This window comes from Calypte anna, chromosome 8, assembly GCF_003957555.1.
Source record: "Calypte anna isolate BGI_N300 chromosome 8, bCalAnn1_v1.p, whole genome shotgun sequence".
Taxonomy (NCBI): domain Eukaryota; kingdom Metazoa; phylum Chordata; class Aves; order Apodiformes; family Trochilidae; genus Calypte; species Calypte anna.
The window spans coordinates 22,029,540-22,043,525 of NC_044254.1; the positions used below are offsets into that span (position 1 = coordinate 22,029,540).

General features: G+C 45.8%; 1 protein-coding gene across 3 annotated transcripts in view; it reads left to right on the forward strand.

Annotated features, from left to right (window-relative positions):
- Positions 1 to 13,986, forward strand: part of RAD54L (RAD54 like) — a 19,022-nt gene continuing 5,036 nt past the window's right edge. Inside the window, exons 1-11 of one of the 3 annotated variants that reach the window (XM_030455127.1) lie at positions 1 to 100; positions 212 to 310; positions 1,409 to 1,528; positions 2,262 to 2,322; positions 4,077 to 4,212; positions 5,006 to 5,075; positions 7,429 to 7,717; positions 8,187 to 8,311; positions 9,425 to 9,575; positions 11,344 to 11,470; positions 13,502 to 13,576. In XM_030455127.1, coding sequence (XP_030310987.1) covers positions 98 to 100; positions 212 to 310; positions 1,409 to 1,528; positions 2,262 to 2,322; positions 4,077 to 4,212; positions 5,006 to 5,075; positions 7,429 to 7,717; positions 8,187 to 8,311; positions 9,425 to 9,575; positions 11,344 to 11,470; positions 13,502 to 13,576 — 1,256 coding nt within the window. In that variant the 5' untranslated portion in view covers positions 1 to 97. The remainder of the gene's footprint in view (positions 101 to 211; positions 311 to 1,408; positions 1,529 to 2,261; positions 2,323 to 4,076; positions 4,213 to 5,005; positions 5,076 to 7,428; positions 7,718 to 8,186; positions 8,312 to 9,424; positions 9,576 to 11,343; positions 11,471 to 13,501; positions 13,577 to 13,986) is intronic. The other 2 variants (XM_030455128.1, XM_030455129.1) reach the window with 2 other exon arrangements.

Below are 13,986 nucleotides of genomic sequence, written 5' to 3' on the forward strand. Positions count from 1 at the left end.
GAGACGGGGCGGGGCCGAGAGCCCGCCGGCCGCTTTTCCCGCCTCCCGCGCCGGGGCCGTTACCGCCGCCGCGCTCCGCTCCGCTTCCCCTGAGGCGATGGTGAGTGCGGGCGGGGGGCGGCCGGGCGGGCTGTGGCGTTGCGGGATTGCGGGGTTGCGCAGTATCCCTAGCCCCGCCGGCTGCTCAGCCTGTGTTGTCCCCCTCTTCCAGAGGAGGAGCCTGGCCCCCAGTCAGCTGGCCAAGAGGAAGGCGGGCGGCGATGAGGAGGAAGAGGAGGAGGGGGAGGAGAAGGACTGGCACCCCCCGACGGTGAGCGAGGGGTCCCGGGTGGTGGCGGCCTCGGTGCGAAGAGACGTGACCGGTCTTGCCCGGGCGGGGTTGGGGTGGGGTGGGCTGGGACCGGGGGGGTGTTCGGAGCCCTCAGCAGCCATGAGTGGGGGGAGGTGGTGAGGGGACGCTGGCCAAGGCAGGGCCTGGTGCCCCATCGGAGGTTGTTCAGACGCCCCCCGCTCCCCTCCTTCAGGGGACAGGGGGAGGGGGGGCAGCCCCCAAGTTTGCGCTGTTTTCACCAGCTGGGAGAAAGAAAACTCGTGTCTGGGTATGGAGTTGGTAGATGAACTCCGTTGTGTACAGATTCGTGATGAAGGAAAATGCTGGCCCTGGGGCAGCTTCCGAGTGTTTTGTGCAACTAGTAACTGGAAATACGTAAATGTTTCAGAGAAACATAATGCTGTGTTCTGTGTCAGGTAGCACAAAGGGTCTCACCTGGTGTTTTCTGTGCCAGGTAGCACAAAGGGTCTCACCTGGTGTTTTCTGTGCCAAATCCCTTTTGTGGTGCCAGCAGGTGGTTAAAACCATGCCTCCATCTGGAGAGGACTGTGTGAAATCAGGAAACAGAGCAATGACTTATTTATCTTAATTAACTTGCTAAGCATCTGAAATGTAGGTTTCAGGTTGAGGTCTTTCACCTGTGTAACAACAGATGTGTGAGAACCTCTAGGGACTTTCACGTAGTTTGCTCAATGCTATTAACCCTTTTTTTAATTTATTTATTTTGCCTTTTTTGGGGGGGCAGGGGGATGGGGAAGAAGGCTGAGAGGCATGTCTGGGGGCACAAATTTTAGTGCAGATGAGCCTGCTTTTCAACAGATTGGAAGGTGGTAGCTATTTTTGTAATTAGGAGAAGATTTTAGCCCTCCTGCAAATTAGATTTTAGAGCACAGTGACCTTGGTGGGTGTTGCTGGCTCTGTCTTCTGGCAGTGGGGGTGAGTAATGATTGTGTCTGTTCAGAGATCCTCAGCTGGCTGGGTGGATTGTCTATGTGGTTAGGTGCTTACTGAGTGTGCATCTATCTTCTGGTCTCACCAGATGCCCTTGAGTTGTTTTGTCTTGTTTCTGTTTTTCAGACTCGGAAGAGACAGAAACCTGTCAGTGAGGCAGGGAGTGGGGAGTGTTACCTCTCGCCTTTCCGGAAGCCCTTGGCTCAGCTGACCAACAGGCCTCACTGCCTGGATAGCAGTCAGCATGTAAGTGGTGTTACTGCTGGCACACCACAGCAGGCAGGTTGAAAGTAGAGTCATCAAGGGAGTCCCAATGCTTCCAAGGACCCCTGTAATCACAGGTGGTACAGAAGTGCTTAAGTACACACCTCTTGCTAGCTCCAGCTCCTTAATGTTGAAGGAGTTGTGCTGGGGGAACATTCTATAATGGAAATCCTGAAGAAGAGATTAATTCGGTGTCTAGGTGAAGGACAGTGTCCAGGCGTGGGGATAGCTTTCCACACAGAGCTCAAGTGCTGTCTGCTTGCTGAGTTCTCTCTGAGCTTCCACTGCTGGAGATGAGGTGGTGGAATGGCTGGTTGTTTGCTGATCCAGCATGGATGCTCCTGTAATTGTAACCCAGCTCCCTTAAAGGAAATGAATTGGCTGACTGAATTACTGAGGCAGGGAGAAGCAATAGCGTTTAAAGAAGTGAATAATGCCAGTGGATTTGAGAAGATGTAAGTTATGAAAAATCAATTTCACACATTAGAAAACCCAAAGGGAAATAGTTCTAAAAAGCAGAGTTGGCAAGGGGAATTGTGCTGGTTTGTTACTTTGTTCCTTTTGGATATTCTTCAAAATAGTTGGAGTTGAAGCTTGAATAGAGGGACTCTCAGCACTTGGCAAAATTGAATTTTTGAAAAATGACCTGGTTTTGCCTTTTTGAGCAGTCTCTGATTTCAGACTTATTAAGCATGTTTTCTTTCTGAATTCCTAGGAGGCTTTTATCCGCAGCATTTTGTCCAAACCCTTCAAAGTTCCCATTCCAAACTATAAAGGTAAGATGAGGAGGTTTAAGGATTGTCTGTCTTGACTGGTGCTGGTAAAACCAATGATGCTCTGGCCTGTCAAATATATCTGTGGAGATTATTGTTATTTTTTGCACTAATGCATATGTTCCAGAAATCCTGACTTAATTCTGAAAGAAAAATACTGGCATATTAGCAAAGTCTTCATATTTCTTATTAATGTTGAGTTTGGATAATCCTACTTTTCAGAACTGGATTTTGTGTTCTTACTGCTGCATATTTGATGCAGTGCCACAAGTCTCTGTACCATATCACAAATACAAATGCAAGATGAGATGAATTCCAAGCCACGAGCCACCATCTAAATAATTCTCTAATGATACAAACAGACAGAAAGCTGTAGGTGAAAAAGTGTTCTTTCTACTTGGCTTGGAATGTTGAGTCTCAAGGTGATCTAAAACCAAGGCAGTTTTGAAGTTTGAAGCCTCAGTTGGTTTGAATCAGTGAAGCACAAGATCTCAGAAACAAATGAGCCTGTTCTTGTCCCCTCCTTCCCCTTTTACCCTCCAGCTGAGAAACTCAAATGCAGATGAACCAATTTCACTGCAACTTCAGTTACAGAATGCTCAGTTATGTGTCTGTAAGCAGGCACTGGCTATGAAATGACAAGCCCCAAAAGAGTTTGACAGAGCTTGTGGAAAAGAGATTTGTCAGGAGACTGAAACAGAACTGTAACCAGGGAAGCTGCTTTTTGTGGCTCTTATCTTCCTCTCTTAATTAGGAGATGAGGCTGTCTCATGTGTTCTGTTCTTGGTGTGCTGCCTCAGCTTGTGATATGCTCATTTTGAGAGGAGCTTTAGCAGGCAGTGGGCAAAATGACTTTGCTTGAATCATTCTCAAGCAAAATCAACCCTGGGAGCACAGTTGCCCAAGTTTTGATGAGAAAAGGGATTTATTTCTATATGTGTTCTTTTTATGTTCATCTGCATTTCAAAACTCTGACATCAAAATGTAATACTGGGAAAAAAAGCTCATCCTTGCTTTCTGCTTTTCACAGAAATTGGCTCCAAGGCCAAACATACTCTTGCTCAGCAGGGAGAAAATAGTGTCCTAGAGTAGGTAATGGCAGTACTGGACTAACTGTAATACTGTTAGACTTTGTCAGTGTTAAAGATCAGTTCCTGACCTTGCATAAAAGATACAGCTTTGTCTGGATTTGGGTTGAGTAAAAAGAGTATTTGACTCAGTGTACACTGTGTATGTGGGAATGTATTTGTTAAGCTGCTGAGGTGTACACTGGAGCCCTGCTTGTCTGTGAAAAAACTTAAAACAACCTTTGGGTGCTATGAGTACTTCCAATGCCCAGAGCTGGCTGAGGGAGGCACTGGTGCCTCTTGATGCTTGGATGCCAGTGGCACAAATCTGGTATGAAGCCATCGGTCGCCTTGTAAGACAGCTTATACTGTTGTGTGCCAGCATCTGCCAGTATCTGCTGCACCAGTCATGCCTGGTTTGGTGCTCTCAGTGTGGTGGGCAGTGCCTTTGCCTCATCTTTGCCTCTTTCCTTTGTTGTGTTCTTCCCTGACAGAGAGCTGCCTGCTGTTTGCTGGCAGAGTGCTGCCCAACAAGCATCCTTCATGGGTTTGCTGGCTCCATCAGCTGTACCTGCATCTCTGTTCCAGCACCCACTTAATTCTCTGTTTCTAAACATAATCAGACTCTTCTCTGGGCTATGCTTTCTCCCAGGAAGTTGTTCTTTGAGCTGTGCCTTGGTTTGCTTTCAGGGCCCCTGGGCTTGCGTGCACTGGGCATCAAACGGGCAGGGCTGAGGAGCCCTCTCCATGACCCTTTTGAGGAAGGAGCTCTGGTTCTGTATGAGCCCCCGCTGCTGAGTGCCCACGACCAGCTGAAAATAGACAAGTGAGTCACCACCTGGCACAAAACCTTCAGCTCTGACCTTCTACATGTGTGCTTTCTTCCCAAATGTGTCTGAGCTGGGGTCTGAACATCAAGGGAAGTTTGGGTCCAAGGATTCTGCCTCTCAATTTGTTCAGATATGGTAGTAATCAAAGAAGGAGTGCACACAAGCCGTAGTATTTTTGCATTCTTCCACAAGCTGTTTCTTCTCCCACTCATCAAAAATTTAAACCCGTCACAGGGGGGATGAAAGATGCACACATGGAGAAACTGCTTACAGAATCTTATGGCATAATTGTTAGCCAGGGAATGTAAGCATCTAGGGACAAGCAGAAGGAGATGACTGACAGTCAAATCTTGGGCTGCCTAGTGGTTTTTATTCTTAAGTAGTTCCTTGTGTGCTTCTGTTAAAAGGGCTGTCAGCTGGATCTGTGTGGACAGAGGAAAGGTTCCTCTCTCCAGCAATGCAATTACAATATTTTTATTGAAGCAAGTGAAATAACAGTGACTTTAAGTGGAATAATAGTGACTTTAACTTTGTCTCTGAACCACATTCTGCCCTTGTTTTAACCACAGCCCAGATCCATGTTTTCACTGATGTTTTAGGTTGTAGCTCAGGTCTCTGTGACTTAGTTCTCAAAACTGAACTAATCTATTTTTAACTTTAGTGTTGACAGTTGCTTCCCTCATGCCTCTGGGCAGTCTTCACTGTATCAGTGAGATTTTAAAAAAGAACCTGAACATATGCTGTGTGAGTTCATTAATCACTGTCTTCTTCCTTGACTGCCTCCTGCAGGGACAAAGCACCTGTCCATGTTGTGGTGGATCCTGTCCTCAGCCGTGTTCTGCGGCCCCATCAGAGAGAAGTAAGTTTTCCATCAGGACCTGTGGGTATGGCTGGTGGACTTGGTGCATTTAAAAAAGGCTGTAATTTTAACTCACAGTCTGGGACAGACTCTAGGCTGTTGCAAATACAAAGTGAAGCTCTTGTTTTAACCATACTGTTTAGAGGCCTCAATGCTGCAATTATTTTCTGTCCTGTGTTAAGCAAATGGATATACTGGGAGTATGGCAACAGTCCTGTTTGTCCTTAAAAATGTGGGAAATTTACTGCTTTCTTGTGGGTAAGATCTTTCTTTTCTCTTGCCTCTCATCTAGTAGAGTCAGAGCACTCCCAGCCTGACATGATGCTGCCTAGGTGTGTTCCTTGTGGGGTTAAAGGTCAGGCCCAACTGATCTGGGGAACTGGGGGGTTTCTGTGACATTATGTGCTGGTTGCACAGGTCTAGGAAAGCACAGTGTCTGACTTTGGTGTCACCAGTGCTACCTTGGAAAAAGACCAGGATCTGCAGGGAGATGGCATCTTGCAGAGTCGGGGCTGAAAGTCCTGCTGTAACTTACTGTGAAGTTTGGAGACATAGCTTTGTTGAGCAGAACTTGGTGTGGAAGGTGATGGGATATAATAGCAATCAATGCTGTTTCAGTGCAGTTATGAGTTGGGCAGGGCAGGCTGTCCACCAGTGTGTTTTGCTTGTCAGGTGAATTAATTGGAGCTGTATCTCTGAGACAGGGAGCACTGAAGCTCTTTTTTTCTGGTGCCATGGATCCTAACACAGTGTGGGATAAATTTGGGTTTTCTTTTTGTTTTATATGGACACCACACTTTGTAGGTGTGAGCTGTTCATGACCTACATAGACTTGAAATTCACCAGTGGAGACTGCTGAAAATCATTTCATGTCATAAATGTGTGCAGCATCACAGTATTGAAGCAGTATCTAAGCACTAATCTCCAAATATCTAACACAGGTATCTGGACAGTTTGAAGTTCATCACAGATGCAGGATATTATCAGTTAAGCTTAGAGGCAGCACAGAGGAAAGCTCTGATTGCTTGCAGTCTTGCAGACTAAGCAGGTCTCCCTCGTTGGGAGACCTTAAGATGGCTCTGAGGGTGCTGTAGGCTGCTTCTAGCTTGTACTTTCATCTCAGAGCTGTTACTGAACCTGTGACCCAGTGTAATGCTTGTCTCTGGCTCCATGGCTAGAGGCACTCTTTTGGGGTTAGATACTGCCTAATGGTACTTTTGTCAAGTAATGCAAGTTACGTTGGTCTCCTAGGCATGCTGTCTGTTTTTGACAGCTAGATATCACTGATAAAGCAGTCTCTGTGCTAGTAAGATTCCTGTGGTGCTTTATTCAGATGATGCTCCCATACTGTTGTACAGCTTTGCTCTGCCTTTGTCATGTCTTTTACTCGGTTGCTTGGAAGTTATCCAACTGCATCAGCAGCCAAATGCACTCCAAATGCACTCCTTTAGTCAGTAATGAAGTTCATAGTTGTTACACTGGCTTAAATAAACTTCATTAACCTGTTATTAAGGGCCTAAGACAGAAAGAAAAAGACTTGAAGGTGCAAGTGAAGATGCTTCATCTTCCTGTCCTAAATAGTGGAAGACAGAGGGGTGAATCCATCCAGACATGTTTTGTTGTGTCCCTCACTCCCTGTTCTGTGGACACAATTCAGGGAGGTTGTAACATTCCTAGCACAGTATCCTGTTTCACATAACAGAGGAACATTTTGCAGAGTCTGTCTCTTTAGTGGTTTTCCCTTGTATCTGTGCTGTGATGTCAGAGCCTAAGTCAGGGCTGAGCTTTTCTCCCACCATGTGACGTGTGGGCTGTAACCTCGGCCCTGGGTCTTCTCTGAAGCTAAATCTGCTTTGGTCCTTGAGTATCCAGGTGAGTCATTGCACTTCTATGCAGAAGCAATGAGGGCTGCTGGGAGTCAATCAGGTAGCAGAAACCATTCTTCTCACTGATTCTGTGTTTTTAGACGTGCTGAATTGGGTGGTGTTAGGATGATTAAGCTGTTTGCAGTGATTGATGCAGGGCAGCTGATGGCTTGGGCCTGTCTAATGCAGCCAAAGGTAGAAATTTGTGGGAATTCATGTTGGGAGGCTAGCTGCAATGCACAGTTAAAATTTAGACACATTTTGTGAATTTTTGGAGATCTGTATTGGCACCAGTCGTGTTCCACATCAGATGTGGCTGCATTTTGGCTGAGTCTCGGGTGGTTTCCCTCTGTCTCATTAGAAGCTGGCACATCCCCAGGGACACACTACACAGATTTGCTGTTTGTTGTGGTATCAGTCCTGTGCGTTGTGGTAATGAAGCTGTAATGAAGTTATCATCCTGCTCTGAGAGAACAATTTTTTGGCAGGGAGTGAAATTCCTCTGGGATTGTGTGACGAGCCGCCGGATCCCCGGGAGTCACGGCTGTATCATGGCAGATGAAATGGGGCTGGGCAAAACCCTGCAGTGCATCACCCTCATGTGGACACTTCTCCGGCAAAGCCCAGACTGCAAGCCTGAAATTGAGAAAGCCATGGTGGTGTCTCCCTCCAGCCTGGTGAGAAACTGGTACAATGAAGTAGAGAAATGGCTGGGGGGAAGGATCCAGCCACTGGCCATTGATGGAGGCTCCAAAGAAGAGATTGACCATAAACTAGGTACAGAAATGTTTGCAAATGGTGTGGTTGGCTGGCTTGGGTCACAGTCTTGTGTTGGAAGGAGCCTAAAGCAGCTGATGTGAACATCTCTGAGTTGTCATTAGAGCTCTGGAGATTGATGAAAATCTCTCCATTAACATGTTTAGATCAGGCTTTTTCTTGTTGGTCCAAGTTTATCTTTTTGGATAATCAAAGTTCAGTCATGTCCTAAGGCAGTTCCAGTACCCATCTGTTGCTCCAGCTAGAAGCCAGGAGAGGAATGGGCAGAGGTGGGAGGAGAAGAGAAAAGGGGACAGCTGTGGGGAAAGGAGTATGGGTGTATATGGGTAGAAGGGGATGCCACAAAGCAATTGAAAAAAACAGCTTTTCCTAGATTTTTAAGGTAAAAATTTTTACTGTGGAGATTGAACCCTTTTCTATTAGTTTTCCTCATCCCTCTTGTTTTCCTTTTCTCCCTTTCCATCTACAGTTGGCTTCATGAACCAGCGTGGCCTCCGAGTGCCTTCACCCATCCTGATCATCTCCTATGAGACCTTCCGACTCCATGCTGAGGCTTTAAAGAAGGGCAGCGTTGGGCTGGTCATATGTGATGAGGTACAGAGGAATCTCTAAGGAGAATCTGTTCCTGATATTTTCTTGAGGTCTGGGCAAAATTGGCTCTGCTTTCTTAAAGGAGGGGAGGGCAGTGGGAAGCAAGGTTTCACTGTGGACAGCACCCATTCTGGTGTTTGAGAGGCTCTGGGTAACTGGCTCATCCATACTGGGTGAGCTTGAACAAGAGAGAGTGTTTTCAGGGTCTGAGATAGGAAGAAAATCCAGATGGTGGTAACTGTGACCACTTTGTAGGTCCCTGGCAGGGTGGAGGCACCTTCTAGGGTCTCCTCTGTGAAATATGTAGCAGAAAGGAGGTCCACTGCTTGTCTCTTGACTGAAAGAGGCCTTATTCTACTGGGATGGTAGTGGCCTGGCTCATTGATCTGGTTTTTGTTTTTGTCTACCCTTGCTAAAGTGTTTTTGAGAGTACTTTTTGTTTGGCCTGGCTTCGTGTTCTGCCCAGTAATTTTTAACTTGGCTCTGCTTTGAGCAAGAGGTTGAACTGGAGAATCCTGAGGTCTCTCCCTGTTTCTTGTTCTAGACAGAGCTGGCTTGACTCCGTGCTCACTGACTGCTGGTTGTAGCTTTGTCCAGCTCTGCTTTCACATGGCTGAAAGGGAGTTGATTTTTCATTTATCATTGGTTATTGGTAGTGAGAGCCAGAGATGCTCTGAATGACAAAATCAAACACATTCCCTCTACTTCCCTGAAACGGTCAAGCTGGGGTCTCAGCCCCTGTTGAAGTTAGAGGTGATTTGTTGGATCGCGGTGCCACCCAGTGGTTTGGTTTTGTATTTGCTAGAACAGTGCTGCGTGGAGCTTGGAAAGAGCAAACATCTTCACCAGTGTAATTCCCATCCACCTTTTATCCACCGAGTCAGTGACTGCCCACATCTCTGTGTCCCTGGGATGGGGACAGCAGTCAGGGATGCTGGGAATGCAGGTCCTTGTGTCTTCCAGATGTTCCCTATAACCACTCAGAAATGGGAAAAGTAGTGAGATGTCTTGTGAGTAATAGAGCATTAGAGCATTGAGGGGGATCTTCAAGCTGCTTCCCACCAGGGTCTCTGGGTTTATCAGCTTTGTTCCTTTTTTTGTTTTGTTTTTTCAAAGGGCCATAGACTAAAGAACTCTGAAAACCAAACATACCAGGCTCTCAACAGCTTAAATACACCTCGACGAGTCCTAATCTCAGGCACCCCCATTCAAAACGATCTCCTTGAATACTTCAGCCTGGTGCACTTTGTCAATTCAGGCATCCTAGGTAAGAGGTGAATGTGTGAGAGATGGGAGGGAAGGGGAAGTTGCTCACAAGGCCTCCAGTGCCAGCAAAAGCAGCTTTTTTGTGCTGATGTTTGTGAGAGTAAAGGCCATGTACAGGTTGGACACTTAACTCCCAGTTTGTATCCAGAAAGTTTAGATCTGCCTCCCTGTTCTAGGTGCTATGCATCATCAGAGCTTTGTTTCTAGAATATTGCAATATAAAGTACACCAGTCTAACAGCTGCTTTGGAAGGGACATTAATTCCTATGATCAAATGAGCCCAAATACTGCATGACTGATCTCATGTAGCTGTACAGGTCAGCTGAAATGTCCATGTAAACAAGGAGTTTCTCTGACAGTAGGCCCAGAAGAACCAGCTCTTAGTGGTACTTCCCACAGCACTTCCAGGCTCTAGCAAGTTCAGATGTCTGAGCCAGCAGTGCCTCCTACAAAGGTAGGAGAGGCTCTGTGGAAAGAAGGGTTTGACATGACAGGCTCTCTGTATTGAACAGAGGCAGCCAGGGAGACAGCTTGTCCCTGCTCTCTTGTATCCACCTGGCACCAGCACTTAAAAGGCCTGGTGCAAGGCACAATGGTGTACCTTGTGGCACAGTTAGGCAACAAGCCTGAAATTTTGGCAGTCCACCATCCCACTTTTAGATAACCTGAGAGAAAGCTGAGGGTGATATCTACCATTTGGAGTCAACACTGTTCTTGATTCTTAGGGCAAGGGAGGTCTGTCAGTAGGAGATTGAAACTTCATCTGAGATAGAGTCTGGAGGAGGGATACTGGCTAGTGTGAGTTTTTAGGATCAAAAATTCTTCTACAATTGCTGGTAGCAGCCTCAAATACTCTGCCTGTGACTGCTATGCTGTGCTTCTGTCTGCAAGCTCTGATTTAATTTTAAAAGCAAAGTAGTCATTGCATTCTCCCCTGTATCACTGTGTTAGGAGCAGGTCTGCTGCTTTAAAGAATGAAGCAGCTTCTCTTTTTCAAAAGAGGTTATTTTTTTTTTTCTGTCAGGGAGTGAAACCAACCATCTCCCTGTTGCTGTAACTTGTCACCTGTGTTTGTCTCAGATCGTTTGGTGCCCAGTCCAAGAGGCTTCTCATTAATTCTAGTGCATGCTCAACTCTAGTTAAACCCCATTCGTCATCAGATTTTTAGTCTTACAAGCAATGTGAGAGCCTTATCTTTTCCTGTTCAGCTGTTTTGCCCCAGGGTTTTCAAGGAAAAGATTGGTTAGGATGGTAGTTGGAAACAGCAGAAGTAGAACATGTTCTTCAATTTTGGATAGTTAGTACAGGGACGTGGTGTGATTTCCCTTGCTTCCTCTTGACCTGTACTTTGGGCAAAACTCCTCTCCCTGTACTCTGAGTTTGTTCTTTCTGAGGTGAGGTTGATACTGTAACTGCTGCCAGCAAAGCTGCCTTCCTGCAGTTGCCTGTGCTGTTGTTGGCAAGGACACAATCTGGGAGAAAAAGTATAGCTGGAATGTGAGCAAAAACAGTGCATGCCTGACTGGACTCAGGTTTAACTAAAACTGGCTGACCTTTGGCAGTGCATTGATGTTGGAATACAAACTGGTTTTCTGGTGTTCAGATTTGCCTGCTTTGTTTCACTCTTTTCTGGCTAGAAAGGAGGACAAATCGTACTGATGAGGAGGGAGTTTGCTTTATTTGCTTGTGGGATGATAACTGGGGCTGTGGGGTACTGATTGAAGGTTATTTGGTACCAGTTGTCACCTTTTCACTTCTGTCTTGTACAGGGACTGCACAGGAATTTAAAAGACATTTTGAAATTCCCATCTTGAAAGGCAGGGATGCAGATGCAAGTGAAGCTGAGCGCCACAAAGGAGAAGAGAGGCTTCAAGAGCTGATCAGCATTGTGAACAGGTGAATTTCATTCCCCTGCTCTTTGCACAGCTTTGGCATCAGCCCTTGGTGTATGCTGGTATCTTTCCAAATTACAATTGTAGCTGTAATGAATTCTCTTGCCAGTTATATCTGTTCAGCAGGTGATTATGCAAGTATTTATTGCCTAAGAAGTCTACATTGCATGCAGCTTTAGTATGAAAAATAGCACATTGAAATGGCACAGTTAGCTGCAGTCATTCCCCAAGCAAATGTATTTAGATACTGAATCATTATTTGACTCCTTTGTTTCTATTTTCTCCTGGAATCTGAATAGTCAGAGAGCATCCTTTTATTGGTGTAACATAACTACAGTGTAGACTGGTTCTGTCAGGACCAGATGTTGAGTGACAGACAAGAAGAGTGTAAGGAATGTCTCTTGGTTCTGCTGTTGGTTGCCCAAGTCACACAGGGTCCAGCTCATGTTTTCATAGCTGTGCTGGCTCTGTAGGGCTAATGGAGTTAGACTAGTAGCATCAGATATGTGTCTTTTGGTCTCCAAAAAGCACCTTTGTTATGTAAAATACTGCCTTATCTCTCTTTGGATTTTTAGTATTTGTTTAAACCTAATTTCATTTCTGTCTGTGTATACAACCAATTTATCCACATGTGCTGACAATCATTTGTCTCTTTATAGGAATTCTTGTGGGAGACTTTTGAATTCTAAGAATTGGGAGTGTCTTCATTTCTTTTTCTTTATCTGAACTCTTGCAACCATCACAAATACAATCCTGCAGCTCATAGTCACTGTAAATTGAATTTCACACTGAGTACAGCCTCTCTATAGACACAGCCCTGACCTTGACTCAGGTCAGCTTGCAGAAGCCTAAGGGAAAGGAAAGGTTGGGAGGATAAGAGCTTATTCCTTCTCAAGGTGCATTTATTTCTTTCTAATGTTGATGTAAAAGGGGTATGAAAGTGTGCTCAGGAATGCTTATGCCTGGCTGTGTCAAGGTGTATGTCCTTTATTGTGCAGCATTAATGCATATAAATAGGGAAGATGAGGCACAAAAGTAGCATCAAATGAAGCAGTTGAATTTTGCAGGAATTACAAATGAGGCTGTGAAGTTATGTGGAATGATAAGTGTAAAGCTTTAAGTGCCCTGGAGAAGGTGTCTAATCCATCTTGTTGTCCCCAGGTAGAAGGTGTTAGACCTAAACTTAACCTCCACCCAACACTGAAGACCTTACAAATTCCCCAGGACACCCTTTCCAGGGCATCACTGTCTTTGCAATTAGAAAATGTGCTTAATGTAAAACACAAATCTTCCTTACTGCAGTTTAAGCCTGTTACTTCTCATCCTACTGCTTACAGGTTTGGAGACCAGATTATGCCTTTCTTTAACAGCCTTTGACAGATTTGGAGGCTGTCATATATCCGTGCTGTCTTTCTTCTGCAGGTTTTCTAACACCATATTTTTGATATTTCCTGGCAGAACTGGGTTTCTGCACCTCTTTCTTCCTCCAGCTGGTCTGTTGAGCACGTTTTCTAGTCCATCCTGTCTTCACTGAAGTGTGGTAGAACTCCTTCATGGGGCATTTCTAGAGCCCCAAAGGATGTGTGCCCTTTGCTGAAATCTTGGGCCACACAATGACTGTCTTGGCTGAGGATTGCTACTGAGTTATTACATGGGGAGCTGCCTGCTGGTAATTTGGAGTGTGTCCATAGTGTGTGGTGGTTAAACCCTCCCCTTTTTTGCTGTCCATGCCCCTGGTCTGTTGTAGCTTAAGTTGGGAATACCATTGGTAGTCTGAGAAGAGCTGAGTTTCCTCTTGCATCCCAGATACGGAAGCCTCACAGAGAAAGGGAGTTATCCTGGGTTCTGTAGCATGAGCTGATGGAGCCTCTCAATGTAGATGGTGGGTATCTGGACTTTGCCGTGTGTTGGACTGTAACAGGCTTTTGGAGATGAGATATCAAAGGGAATTTATGTTGAGCTGGTGAGGAATAATACTGATAAAAGAGAAGTTTTATGCCACCCAGGCATCTGATCTTCATTGCCTTCCCTACAGGTGTTTAATTCGAAGAACTTCAGACATCCTCTCCAAGTATTTGCCAGTGAAGATTGAGCAAGTGGTCTGCTGCAGGTACCAAAAAGCTTGTACTGGGAAAAGGGAGGAGCAACAGGAAGGACTAAAAAGTTGCAAAAATCCTTTCAATGCTTATGGCAGCTGCTTCCTGCTAGGAAAGAGATTGTAGCCATTGGCAATATGTTCATTTTCCCCCTAAGGCAGGGATGGCCAAACCACAACTGGTGGTTCTGTCAGCCAGCTGGTATGCTCTGGGCAGCTGTGTACAGCAGAGCCCTGGGCTGTGCAAAGTATCTGCCAGCTTCTCTTCCAGCTCTGGGCTGAGCTCTCCAGGCTTTTCCATCAGTCTTGGACACAGTTCTAGGCTTAAAAACTGAGCATGGGAGCTAAAAGGAACACACTGTGTACATGGAGGAGGAAGGATGGGGTTGGTATGGGGGCAAGCTGAGACTGCAGAGCTCTTATTC